This window comes from Pseudoliparis swirei, chromosome 23 (genome assembly GCF_029220125.1).
Source record: "Pseudoliparis swirei isolate HS2019 ecotype Mariana Trench chromosome 23, NWPU_hadal_v1, whole genome shotgun sequence".
Classification (NCBI taxonomy): Eukaryota; Metazoa; Chordata; class Actinopteri; order Perciformes; family Liparidae; genus Pseudoliparis; species Pseudoliparis swirei.
Window position 1 is genome coordinate 7,017,471 of NC_079410.1, and position 14,434 is coordinate 7,031,904.

Below are 14,434 nucleotides of genomic sequence, written 5' to 3' on the forward strand. Positions count from 1 at the left end.
CTCAAGGCTATCTCTTTTATCCATGTTATTGAGATGTGTGTGTGTGTGTGTGTGTGTGTGTGTGTGTGTGTGTGTGTGTGTGTGTGTGTGTGTGTGTGTGTGTGTGTCTGTGTGTGTGTGTGTGTGAAGAACGATAAGTTTTCGAAGTATAAAGTGAGATTATGGCTCGACTCAGGAGTGGATTTTAACTTCCCTCCCTTCCTAATCTCAAAAAGAGAAATACATTATTGTTCATCCCCGATTTTTCTCTGGCTACTCCCATTCCTGTTTATTCATACTATAATTGCTTATTTATATTTTATATATTATTTATATATATTATATATGACCTTTTATTATGATTCTGGTCCCACCCGCTCCCGTTCACATTTTTTTCCCGTCCCAGTCACGTGATGAATCGTAAAAAATGTGTACTCCAATCCTGCGATTTACAAAAATAGATATAGATATAGGATATCTATCTATCATTGTGATGGTGCAGCATGACATTCAGGTGTATTACAGCGAGACTGACATGTTGTTATTTGACCAGCTCTGTGACAAAAACCCTTGGAAATTCGTACATCTGTTCATATAATTAAATACTTTTTTCTACGGTTAATGTAATGTTGCTGAAAGGCCATTTTTACTATGATAAGTGGAATCTGGGCTGCTGTTTGTTGACCGGGCATGTTTGAGGCTCTAATTGGGGTCAGATCTAACAACACTAGGAGAGGGAATGCATGATGTCAGCGAGTGACTCGTTCCCTCAATATAGCTGTACGTGTGGATGAGGATCAAATGTTCCCAACGATGACAGAAGGAAAGTCTGTCAACAGCAACGATAGCTGACCTCAGCTCTTTGAGTCGTACATCGGGAGAAGACCTCGTTAATGGGGCGTGCGAGAGCTAAAGGCGGAGAGAGAGAGAGAGGTATTTAAAAAGACACGGCAGCAACATGATAGGCTGACAATGAAGGCAGTGGCGGCTGGTGACATTTTTTTTGGGGGGGGCGCAGGTTCAGAGCAGAATAGAGTCAGAGAGATCGCATGTTACATTGGGTGTTTGACAGAGTAGATCCACTACGTGTAAAGAAAAGTAGCCTCCTCTCTTTAAAGTTGGCAAACTTCTCAATAACTCTCTGGTTAAAGTCAATCATATCTGTGACGAGCCTGTTTCCATTATTCTTGAGGGAATGTGTCTGTTTTTCAGAACTTTTCAGTTCGGTCTCCTTCTGCTGCTCTGCTCTGCAAACAGGGTTAGCGTCATGCTGTTAGCGAGTTAGCTTCATGCTCTTAGCTAGATAACTGCGGCAAGATTCGTGCTTTACACTTGTCTGCAGCTCTTTAGATCCCTCACCCCGTTGTAGTCCAGAGAGTTTCAGTCCCAGGACTTTGGAACAACAGACAGGGGAAACTAAACAGCGCATTACTCACTGAGCCTCCAGCTGACAGCCGATCCGTCACTGATCTGCCGAATAGTCCAGTCACGTGAAATAATAAAACGATGTCATTGGCCAGAGCGCATTTTTTGCGCCCAAGATTCACGTTTCATCCGCCAATGAGAAGCCGTCCTTGCCGAAACGACTGTGAAATGTTTGCTCGCTGCCGTACACACAGGTTGGGCCGGTGCCCCGAAAATGGGGCGGGGCTTCTCTCCGTGAGGATGAGTGGCGATATATTATATTTTTTCACATTAACTTAAGTGGTTTTTGACAGGCTGACGGTCTCCCATATGGAGGACTCAAAATGACAAGTATAAATAAATAAATAAATGCATGAATAAATATAGGAATAAATAAATAAATGCTTAAATAAATGTATAAATAAATGCTTAAATAAATGTATAAATTAATAAATAAATGTATAAATAAATACTTAAATAAATGTATAAATAAATACAGGAATGAATAAATATAAGTTATAAACCAACAGGACATCATTAAATAAATATATTTCTACATTTCTGTATTTATTCATTTATTTATTTCTCTATTTATGTGTTCACACGTATTTCTTCATTTATTTATGTGTGACATTTACGTGTCCGTATATTCAAATGAGCTCTCATTGTTGAACAGGATTGGTCAAATCAGGAGCAAGACAGAAGTAATCGATCCCTAGCACTTGACCCTGTAGCGAACAGCGTGTATTATGCATTCTTGTCTGTACATTCTAAATACTACTGTTGTTGAGTCACGGAATGTAATTTAAGGATGTTTTCAGTCGACAAGTTAGTAGTTTAAGCATCAAATCTGTGGTCGGTTTATCGAGATTCAGCCTAATAAGGATATGCGGAGATTTGAGGTCCTGCTCGGACCTCTGAGCTCGGCGCGCGAGCAGCCTGATCTCGGCAGGACTTTTAAATGCTCCGCTGGCTCTGACTTAACATGAGATATAATTAGGTTTTGGAGGATCTAAAGAGCACAACGAGTTTATTATTTATTAAAAGATAACGTTACGTCAATTTGACTGAGATTCATAACTTCATATTGTAGCGACCCTGGGTCAGGATGGAAAGCGGAACAAGTACCAGGCTACTGTGGGCGGAGTATATGCCAAACGACAGTGAACACCGCAACACATTCTACTCCACTGTAAAGTATTTTACAGTGAATAATTGGAGTAAATTCATGAACAAGAACAGTTGATGTGGTGACGTCACACGACCAGAAAGACCGTCCTGCGTCCTCGAGAGTCTGGACTCTACTCAGTGTTCTTGGAATTGATAAACGGCTGAAGTCAAAAAGCTGTCTAGGCTAACTTCTGCTAACGGTTAGCTGAGCGAGCCAGCTTCAGCTTCATGTGCCAGGCAGAAATAGTAGAGCACAACACACCAGGTGCATCACACTCCTGTGACCAATCATGCTTCAGACAGAGGTTCGGACCGCCCAGCTCATTTGAATATACGGACACGTAAATGTCACACATAAATAAATGAAGAAATACGTGTGGACACATAAATAGAGAAATAAATAAATGAAGAAATACAGAAATGTATAAATATATTTATTTAATGATCTCCTGTTGATTTATAACTTATATTTATTCATTCCTATATGTATTTATTTATTTATACATTTATTTAAGCATTTATTTATACATTTATTTATTTATTTATACATTTATTTCAGCATTTATTTATTTATTTATACATTTATTTAAGCATTTATTTATTTATTCCCATATTTATTCATGCATTTATTTATTTATTTATACTTAAGTCATTTTGAGTCCTCCATACTCCCACACACATTTAGCGCGTCAACACGGTATATTTACTATTTAAATGATTTAGCATATAATGTTTTTTGACAGGATGTATTTTTTTTTTCTTCTTTTTTTTTCCATCTCAACATTTTAAGAGAGGCGGCGCCCTAGCGCCCCCTATGGACGAACCGCCACTGAATGAAGGTGTGTCACTCTATTATGTGGATGCTGTGAACAGCTGATGTCATGATTGACAGCTCCAGACAATGGCAGCAAGGAAAGTAGGAGAGAGCACGCATGAGAAGAGTGAAAGGCAAGATGAATGACAAATAAACTCCAGGCCTATAAGCAGACGAAAGAATAGTATTCCTGGGGGAATTCATGCTAGAGCTTCATTATTACCAGAAGGAGTTAGGAAATACATCTCACTAGGTATGAGATGTTAATGTTAGGGCAAGGGCTGCGGGTGTTCTTGTAGTTTTGATGGGTGGGCCTAGGGGGCTAGGGTCCTAGGAGGCTAGGGTAAGCACCTCAAAGGGAGGTCTTCACAAGTATAGACGTGTTAGTGCATGTGTGATACGGATTGAATGACCTCACTGTAATAGAAAGATGAGACATTACTGGACCTCACCTCTTCAGGGAGACGATTAGCTCAGAGCGTGTTACTGTACAGGTTGTTTAAAGGTCAAAGGTCAAGGTGAGAGGTTGAAAACAGGTGCTTCAGCAACTAAACATTACAGGTCCTGAAGGTTTAAAGCTTTGGGAGAGACAGATATCAACTGATACACTGGACCCTACATTTCCAAATGAAGCAACTCAATCGAGCCCTTTGCTGACCGCAGAACACGAGTTAACTCTTCTCCACGAGGGTCATGGATGTCGTGTCTTTTCCTTACAACTGGGTTAAGTATTAGAACTAGTATCATATTTTTTCAATTAGATAGAAGCTCCTCACAAATACTGTATGAGCGAAGTCAAGAAGGGTCATATAAAGTATCTACTAGTATATAACTGTGTTTTATATTAGCGATATTAACGCTTTCGGTAAGTACAGATAATAAACAGAAACTGACAGTTTCGCAGGTGTCTCATCGAAGCGTTTCCTCCCACATGTCAGGGTAAACCTTCAGCTCTGGACCTCTCAGCAGTGAATCCCTTCAGTCTGGAGCCTCTGTGACCTCGTAATGCTTTTTAACCCTTTAATGATCACCGCAATTTTCAGAAATCTATGGGTTTCGCCGATAATCTACAGGCGCACTGTCCTGTCATCTGAACCTCGATATAATCTCACAAAAGGCCGCGTAAAACTCCGACCGTCTTCCCCCTCCACGCTGCCTTCTTCAGTTGTTCAACCCTGACATGTCAAACGAGACACCTCCCACTTCCACCTTCATTTGAAGCTCTCACTTCCTCCTTGTCGTTTTGTACTTTAACCTACCGGCTCCTCCAAGTCCTCATTCGGGTGGTCGGGTGTTTGATGCTTCTCTGAAACTCCTTGAGCTGAATCGGCCCCACGCGACTCCCAGGTAGGCCACGCGGCATCTGTCTGCAGCTTGTTTGCACGGATAAAACATCTGTGAAGATATCATTTGACGATAGGTACATTTATTATACAAACAGCATGTAAAGATAGCACAACAAAAACTGAGTTGAATCTAGCATCTTTAAACCTCATGGCTTGAGTTATCCTGTTTCCAGGCAGTGACTTGTTTCCTCGGTACGAGGCAATGTTTTCCATCACAACAGAGAGAGAAATTATTGACATGCATTTAGACTCCTGATAAAATTAGGACTCACTCTAAAAAGGATTATTAAATTATTATTAAATTATTATTAAATTGTGATGCACATGCAGCAACGCTATTGTACTCTCGTGAGTCTGAGCTGAGGCGCGGCTGCATATTTCAGGAAGTAAAATCTACAAATGGAGGTAAAGCTAAATATATTCAGTGTATTTTAATAAGTGGTGCTTTTGCTAAAAAGTGCAGTTTATTTCCCAGCTTGTATTGGTTTGGACTTCTGTATTATTTGACACACTTCTGCTTCAGTGAAGGATGCTTTTATTGCATGTTATTTAACTTTAACTGAGATCTGTATTTGTAAGTATTTGCACGTGGGAACATCAATGACAGAGTGTGTGAAACACCATATTTGGCAAAAAAGAAAGGTTGGTGGTTGTGTTGCTCACTCACTCTGAAGGATGTGGTGTAACTGCCGCTTTGGGTAACTGACGCGTCTCTTCTTCGCCATACAGCGGCTCAATTGATGATAAACAGCATTACATCTTCATATTACTGTATCGACACAACTTCAGCAAGAACAGTAATTTAAGTTACACACAGAATCACAATGTGTATACCGATGAGGGGACAGGGAACAGCCACAGACAGACTAGAGGAAGCAGTTGTGAAAGCGTTGGCTTCCTCTTTCGTGTGTCGTCAGCTTCGTGGCTGTTACTTTATTTCCACTTGAAATCTACGAGCATAAACTTTTATGCTTATTACAGGTCACTCTTTTTGACTCATATGCATTCAAATGACAACATTTGGTATTTCTTTTGAAATGCACAGTTTTTTTGGGCTTCCTGTGCCCTTTTTCATTCCCAACCTGTCTCTATTTTAACCCTCGCTTCATCTTCCAGTTCACCATGTCCAGGCAGGTGGTGAGGTCCAGTAAGTTCCGTCACGTCTTCGGCCAGGCCGTGAAAACGGACCAATGCTACGATGACATCCGAATCTCCCAGATGACGTGGGACAGCAACTTCTGCTCCGTTAACCCCAAGTTTGTGGCCATGATTGTGGACGCCAGTGGTGGAGGATCCTTCATGGTGTTGCCCCTGAGCAAGGTGGGTCACGGGAAACACAGAGAAGAAGAAGGAGAGCGCTATGTCTGCTGCTCGGCTCTCTGTGTACTTCTACTTCCTACAATAACTTTTTTGGATGCGTTGATTATTCTGGTCCGATGTTTGTTTATTTCAACACCATGCTTACGTTTAAAAAATGTGCACACTGCCAGTCACCATCACACGTTCAGCTGAATAAGGAAGTTTGATGCTGACTTTGAGTCTTTCTACACGTCACTCGCTCTGCTGTTTTTGCCATATTAGGAGTTTGTTGTCAGCTCAGTGAGGGCCGGATGTGGCTTCAACCCAGTTCTACTGTCACTTATGTCAACTTTGTATGTTAGGTGACTTGAAACCCTTTATTGTGTTTCCTGTAAAAGTGGAACAATGCAAACACTGTTTACGGTCATCTGAAGATCTGAATTTGCCAAAGATCGTGAACTAAATGATGCTTACATGTTCCCTCCGGGGTCGTATATACACACACGGTATCTGAAGGTCTTGAAAAGTCTCTAAAAAGCATTAAATTCAGTTTCCTAAAAGATAAATTGGTTGGTTCCTCATTGGTTAATCCATCCTTTAACCCTTGTGTTGCCTTAGGGTCATTTTGACCCGAATCAATATTACACCCTCCCCCCGCCTTAGGATTAATTTGACCCCATTCAATGTTTAATGTCAGTGTTCTTTCGGTAGTCAACAAACAAACATAAAGTGCCTCACACTTAAACTTGGAAAACAATATTAATTCTAATAATTTTCTGGAGGTTTTAATTGCTGGCGTCAAATTGAACCCAAAGGGTAAAATATGTTAGTAAATATAAAGGTAACAGGAGGGTGAAACATTGAATCGGGTCAAAATGACCCAAAGGCGGGGGGAGGGTGTAATATTGATTCGGGTCAAAATGACCCTAAGGCAACACAAGGGTTAAAGGACGTGCACAAGGTTTACTGAAGTTGCCTGAGCTTTACCCTTTTGCTCTCTTTGAGTGAGCTGCCCCTTAGGAGGAATATACTGTAAGTGTTTTAAATTAAAACACTATCAAATGTATTCAGGTGTTAAAACCTGAAAGCATTAAAATAAGTAAAAACCATAATTGGTGCATTTTTTTATTTGATTAATCTTTAACATTTTAAACATTTACAAAATGTGATTTAAAAAAAAGAAATCCCTCTCGGTGATATTGTTCTTTTTTTTCATTCTTTTTATGAATTGAAAATATGCATCACGATATTTAAACATGTCTTTCAGACAATTGATACCACATGTGAAGATTCTCAGATGATGCCCATCGTATATCTATAGAAAGAAAAAATGCAAAACATAGGCCATATTATACAGTTTTTTTCTATCAGACTTTCATACTTTGGCCGACACAACAATTAAAACGATATTAATTTGCATTCTATGTGAAAAGTCTTTAGTTCAACTTGGTGAACCCTGCAGAGTCCACATTATTCATGGTCCGGTTGCTCGTGAAGCTGTAGCTCTCAGGAGGAAACAAATGAGTAAAGGGACCAGTGGGCGTGAAATGTACTGCAGATGGGGAGATGCTCATCCTGTTTGGAGATGAATATTCATCCTGTCATGTTCCTCTTGTCTTGCTTTAAGGACAATAACAACAGTTTATGCTGAAAAAAAAGGTCAAGAAATGTCTAACCCGCTTACCATACCGTAGGTGTAATTGGAGGCATAGCTGTGGACTTTGTATCAGCTGATTATCAACTTCCTCCTCCCACCTTGGCTAAATCATCATTATTACAATCCATCATACTCCATTTTTTAAAATTCACTTTTTAATTTAGTTTTCAACAACATAACAATATGTATTTTCAAACAGTCACTTTCTTTGTCAATTTTTCAGCGTATGTGTTGGTACACATGATATTCAGCTCCAGTGCACAACACACAAAGAAGAACAAAAAATGAGAGGGAAGAAGCATACTTTGAGAGTGTAATTCATCCTTCTCTGCGTTTCTGTCTCTGCAGTCCGGACGCGTCGACATGTCCTACCCGACCGTGTGCGGCCACACGGGGCCGGTCCTGGACATCGAGTTCTGTCCTCACAACGATAACATCATTGCCAGTGGCTCTGAGGACTGCAGCGTCATGGTATATAGGCGCCACTGTAATACAGCAATCTTTCACGTTTTCACGAAAGCACGACACCACGCTTTGCACGTCATGTTGTACTCTAATGTGTGTGTGAACTCGGAATCCAATTTGCTTCCATGCTAAATAGATTTGGGAGATCCCGGAAGGCGGGCTGACCTCGCCTCTCACGGATCCTGTGGTCAAGCTGGACGGACACTCCAAGCGCGTTGGCATCCTGAGCTGGCACCCCACCGCCCACAACGTGCTGCTGAGTGCAGGTAATGTGACACCTCGTACACCCCGCCGGAGCCACAGGAGCACCCTGGAGCACCCTGGAGCACCCGGAGCTGCGTTTAATGAGCTGACGGAGAGCTCCTGGCTTGTATAACAAGGGTGATGTAACGACACACATGTTGGGTTGAATGAGATTCACAAACCTGGAGTCAGTGGGACAGGACAATGTGGTTAGAATTGATAACATGATATTCATTGTAGATAAGCCATTATTGAATTATGGACCAGCTGTAATTGCTGCTAATATACAGTTAAAACCTTTGATTTCTGGATGATACAGCCTTCAAGTCTGGGATAAAGGTGGTACATGTCTAGTCTTTTGCATTTGATTTAAAGAATGAAAATAAATTGATTATGTTTTAGACTGTGTGAGTTGCTCCTCTCTGTTCTGTGTAGCGCTCACCAAACACACTGGACATGTCAAACATGTCACTTCATGTGTATCAGTGAATATTTTCCAGGAATGAACTCAGCACCTCTGAGTGATTTTTGGGAAGTCAGTGTGAAAGCTTTCATCCGTGTCTGAATCTATTATGCCAGTCAGTGTTAAAGACTTGCAAAACATCGATGTTTTTAATGAGATAGTAATGCACATTTTACCGCGATACCCACCTGGAATTATTTTGATTCATACAGTAGATGAACGTCTGTGAATCCTCTTTTGATTTGTGGCTGTTGTCTCCATGCAGGCTGCGATAACGTGGTGATCCTGTGGAACGTTGCTCGTGGGGAGGAAGTGGTGAGGATCGACAGCGTTCACACCGACCTCATCTACAGCGCCTGCTGGAACCGGGACGGATCCAAGATTCTCACTTCCTGCAAGGACAAGACCATGCGAGTGCTGGACCCACGCAAGGGCACCGTCCTCATTGTAGGTTTCTTCCCCTTCCTTCCTTCCATCCTTCTTTCCTTCCCTTGAACGCTGCACTGCCAAACAAGTCTTACATTATATTTTTCAGCAAACATCTGGAGTGACATTTAACTCACTGACTGTAATCATTTGAGCTGCATCCAAGGATTATTTTTTATTATTGAATGATTTCTTCTTGATTCTTAAATAATTAGTTAATTATTCTTTCCACAAAAAAATCATCATCAACATTACCCAGAACCGAAAGGGACATCTTGGAATTGCCTTTTTCGCCTAATAAACATCTAAAGATATTAATCTTTTAAAATGTCTTACATTTACAGCCTTTGGAGAGGCTGTACATTTTAGTCATTTTTGCTTAAAATATTATAATTCGCTTTACATTTTGGTCAAAAGACTAGTTGGATAATTGATTAATTGTTTCCTAAATTTGAGTAACATTTAAGTAAGCATTTTCCGAAGCAATTTTTTGAATTTCAGTTCAAAAGTAAAATAATTTAATATAAATAAAGTGAAATGGAATTGTTTTTACCTGCAGCTTTATCAGTTTACTTCATTCCTTCCATTATCATCTTTTTGCACATGCTAATAACAATGATAACCAATTAATATATATATATAGGATATATATTTATGATTCAATATCTAAATGTAACAATATGAAATTATTAGTTTATTCATAAATTAAGGAGTAATTATATTTCCATCCAGATTATACAGAGGGTGGTTCATTTTCGACTGAATAGTTCTGTCTGTAACACCTCCATCTCTGCTCCTCCTCTTTCGCCTCCAGGAGAAGGAGAAGCCTCACGAGGGCTCCAGGCCGACTCGGGCTGTGTTCGTGTCCGACGGGAAGATCCTCAGTACCGGCTTCAGTCGCATGAGTGAGAGGCAGGTGGCGCTGTGGGACCCAGTGAGTGTCAACCAACTGCATGTCCAAGACTTGTCTCTGAAAAACAGTTTTTACTTTACTATTATTCATCCTTCTCATTCTTCAATTGTAACTCTTTTTATTGCAGCTTTCAGAGAGACACATAACGTTTAAGTACAAGTATTAAGAAGACATTAAAAACAGAAATACCAGTTCCAACTTGGGCAGGATTATGTTTTTCCTCTTGTTAGGGAGCTGTAGAGATGCCCTCCAGGTGTGTTCCTCAAATAGGGGTACGAGTACACCAAGGGGTTCTTTTGAGTACTGCAGGGGGGAATGTGACATTTTTATTCAGTTAATTAAAAGAATAATACCTTAAATAATTACAGAATAATAAGTTCAATAAATAATGCAACTGTAAGTTCAATAAACCACATGTTCTATTCAATAGTCATATTTTGTGTTAACTTCAAAAACATGCACAATCACATTCATGATAACATTTGTTCAGTTTGGATATTGAAAGTTTTTTTTAAATATCAAAATTATTATTATTATTTTTAAATGTATTAAAATAAATTATTATTTTTGTGCTGGTCAGCCGGTACTTATATTTAATTGGGTTTATTGTGGAAAAAAGTTTGATAATCACTGTTTTAAAAATAATAATACTGTGCTTTGAATAACAGTTTGTATTTCAATATTTTCAAAAAAAATGTTCAGTCACCTCGTAGAGTTTTCTAATTTCCATACTTTCAGAAGATACAAATGAGCTGACATGACAGCCTTCTGGTGTTAAACTCTTCTCATTCTGCACAATGGAGCTGAAAAATCCAACGAAAATAACAACAAGAAAAAAAGAAAGAATTTTCTGGGAGATTTTTATTTTCATTACGTTACATTCCGGAGTTATTTACTGCATTTACGACACCGCTGTTTCACAACTGCCAGCTTACAGCTCAATGGGCGGTGTTGCTCTGCAATGTCCCGCATCATGCTCAATTTAATAAGTCCCCGGCTTACCTGCAGTCTGCTCCAGCAGCCTTTGTCCCACAGCATCTCGTATTGGATGTAATCAATCGCTAACTCGTTGTTTCTGAACCTCCTCTCACAGAATAACTTCGAGGAGCCTCTGACCCTGCAGGAACTGGACACCAGCAGTGGCGTCCTTTTGCCATTTTTTGACCCAGACACTGGCATCGTCTACCTCTGTGGCAAGGTTAGATTTAGATGTTGAAATAACCGCCTTTCTGTGTCTGTCCCAACCACACACACACACACACACACACATGCAGCTGACGCTCACGCTCTGGTTCACAGGGGGACAGCAGTATCCGTTACTTTGAGATCACAGATGAAGCCCCTTATGTCCACTACCTGTCCATGTACAGCAGCAAGGAGAGCCAGAAGGGGATGGGCTGCATGCCCAAGAGGGGCCTGGAGATCAACAAGTGTGAAATCACCAGGTAAAGACGGTCATGTCCTGTGGTGGAAAAGGTATTCAGATCCTTTACTTCAGAGAAATAATAGAATAATATTCCACAAGTAAAAGACTCACTCAAAAAACCTCACTTAAGTAAAAGTATGTATGTATTATAAGTAAAGTGTACTTGATGTACTAAGTGGGCCTTCAAATGTTCTCTGTCAGTGTTTAACTATTAGTTATGATGTTTCTGGGTGAAGATTACTGCTGCATTTATGTGTATTTTATTATAATTATTACATCTTTATTTAACCAGGTGAATCCCATTAAGATAAAAAAATCTCTTTTTCAAGGGTGACCTGGACAAGACAGGCAGCAACATAAGAAACACGTAGAAACACAGAGCAAGACGAGTTAAACGAAACTGAAATTTAAGAGACAGTGACATGGCAGGATTGTGTGTATGTGGAATGTTTACACCTTTATATTCTGTTGGTTATTTAATGTACAACAATGCACCTGTTTCTGAGATAATGATATGTTCTTGTGAGAACCACACAACAACTAAAGCTCTCAGACAAATCTAAAAAGTAAAATGTGCAATATTTACTTCTGCATGGTAAGGAGGAGATGTACAAAATAGTAGGAAATAATAAATAAAATAAAGTACAGTAGATTACCGCAAAATCGTACTTAAGACTGTACTAAATGTCCTTAGTTGCATCCTCCTCTGGTGATGTCTTTATAAAATCAAAAGTAGCTCCGTATTTGTGGGTCTTTTAGTCTTGTTCATGTGGAAAAGAGTCTACTTCTTCAAAAGGAAACTGATTAACTCAAACTGGCGGACACAAAAAACTAAATGAGGAACAAACATTTCTTCCCTCAGGTTCTACAGACTCCATGAGAGGAAATGTGAGCCGGTCGTCATGACGGTGCCACGCAAGGTACACTATACACTCCGTGGGCTTCTATCAGTCACGCTGAGTTTCTGTTGGCATGAAGATGAATGTGTGCATTTCTAACCCGACCTCACTCTTTGCTTCTCTGCCTGTGCAGTCCGACCTGTTCCAGGAGGATCTGTACCCAGACACCATCGGCCCTGAGCCTTCGGTCGAAGCCGACGACTGGTTTGAAGGAAAAGATGGCCAGCCCATCCTGATCTCTCTGAAGGACGGCTTCGTCGCAACCACCAAAGCCAAAGAGTTCAAAGTTCACAAGCGTCTCCTGAAGACCACAACGGCTTCTGTTGGGAATCGACAGGATAACAGCGGGGTGAGACGTTTAAATTAAAAGCTACGTCACATTTAGTGGTCACATTTTTTAAAAATGTTGTAGTGTAAAAATAATGGAGCTAAGCACATTTACTCAAGTAGAGCAATTCATTTAAATCTGACTCCATTTATTTATATTTTTACTACATTTCAAAGGGAAATATTGTTTATTTCACAGCTCAAGTTATTTTGTTGAACACTGTTTTTACATACAGAGATCGAACTTTAATATAACATTAGTCCTGCATATAAAGTTATTAAAACACAGTTAGTGATACTGTTTGAATAACAACATAATTTTAATAATATAACACATGCATAGTGGTACCTTTTACTTTTGATACTTTAAGTACATTTTTACTGATTTTACTGTCTTCTGTACAGTTTTGGTTGCAGGACTTTTACTTGCACCCAAGTATTTTTACAACAGTGAATACAACATGCAACCATTATTATTACCTTCTTATGAATATAATGAATGATATGGTACTCAAAAAATACCAATATCTTTTTTCTCTTCCTATATCGTCCTATTATTTTGAAAAGAAAGCAGACAATATCTACAAAATGTAGGCAACTCACACCAACGTGGTCTAGATTGATGAATATTTCGACGGGTAACTGGTATTAACTCTTAACCTGTCATCACACTGTGACTGTCTGTTTCTCAGGAGGTGCAGTCCTTGAGAAAGGAGGTGAAAGACCTCAACGCAGCAATAGAGGAGCTGACCAAGCGCGTGAAGGCGCTGGAGAGCAAGCATTAAACTAGAGACGAATAAATCCAGAGTAGAAGTTAAGAGAGAAACAATGGAGCAAAGAAAGACAATAAGAGAAGAGATAGCTGTTGTAAATCTGATTGTAGAGAGAAGTTTACAGTTGTTTTGTTTTGTTTGGCTTGAATTTGTTTATTTGCTTTGTCTGCTCAATAAAAAATAAAAATCCTATTTTAATATATGCGTTTAGTTTGGAATAAAATCCTCTGTATTTTCAAAATACTGTTGACTTTTTTGTGAAATAAAATACACATGAAACACACGTTTGAATTACACCAGATTTGAATAATTTGTACTCATCATTGTACAAAACGAGAAACAAAACAACACAAGCAGTAACAAATGTTTTATATATATTTTAATAAATGTTTAAAATGTCACATGGACCTTTGGAGAAACAAGTGCACACATTTCGATTCGCTTTTTCTGACTGCAAATAATAAAAAAGATTGAATCGTGACAGACAAATGGTAAAACATGAAATATGGACAGGAGGGTTGATCTTAACTATTTGTAAAATATGAGGCTAAAAGGGTCTAAAAAGGCAGGACAGGGTTTCTATACTTAAAATGTCGAGTTTACTGTAGAGTTTAGATGATAGATTTTCTCACAAATAAGGATATGCACAACCTAGCTCCTCAAAGTTAAAAACATACCCCACGTAACTATGATAATTAAAGAAACTGGAAATTGGTTCCAGTTACAATCAGAATTCAGTATTTACAGACACTTTATTTCATGTCTTTTCCCCCCCAAAACTCCTGCTGTCAACAACTTTGTTGCCCCCCAAGTCTTTCCCCAACTAGCCC

The 14,434-nt window shown here is 39.4% G+C and overlaps 1 protein-coding gene across 2 annotated transcripts; it reads left to right on the forward strand.

Annotated features, from left to right (window-relative positions):
- The first annotated feature begins 4,610 nt into the window (after nt 1-4,610).
- Nucleotides 4,611-13,887, forward strand: coro1a (coronin, actin binding protein, 1A). 2 transcript variants are annotated; one of them, XM_056406879.1, is made up of 11 exons: nt 4,611-4,714; nt 5,830-6,033; nt 8,018-8,140; nt 8,271-8,400; nt 9,106-9,287; nt 10,081-10,200; nt 11,273-11,377; nt 11,479-11,624; nt 12,468-12,525; nt 12,638-12,853; nt 13,524-13,887. In XM_056406879.1, exons 2-11 carry the CDS (start codon nt 5,836-5,838, stop codon nt 13,614-13,616), a joined length of 1,371 nt encoding a protein of 456 aa, XP_056262854.1. In that variant the 5' UTR covers nt 4,611-4,714; nt 5,830-5,835; the 3' UTR covers nt 13,617-13,887. The 2 variants fall into 2 exon arrangements, with proteins under 2 accessions (XP_056262854.1, XP_056262855.1); XM_056406880.1 differs by lacking the exon at nt 4,611-4,714 and adding an exon at nt 5,673-5,694.
- Nucleotides 13,888-14,434: the final 547 nt, after the last annotated feature.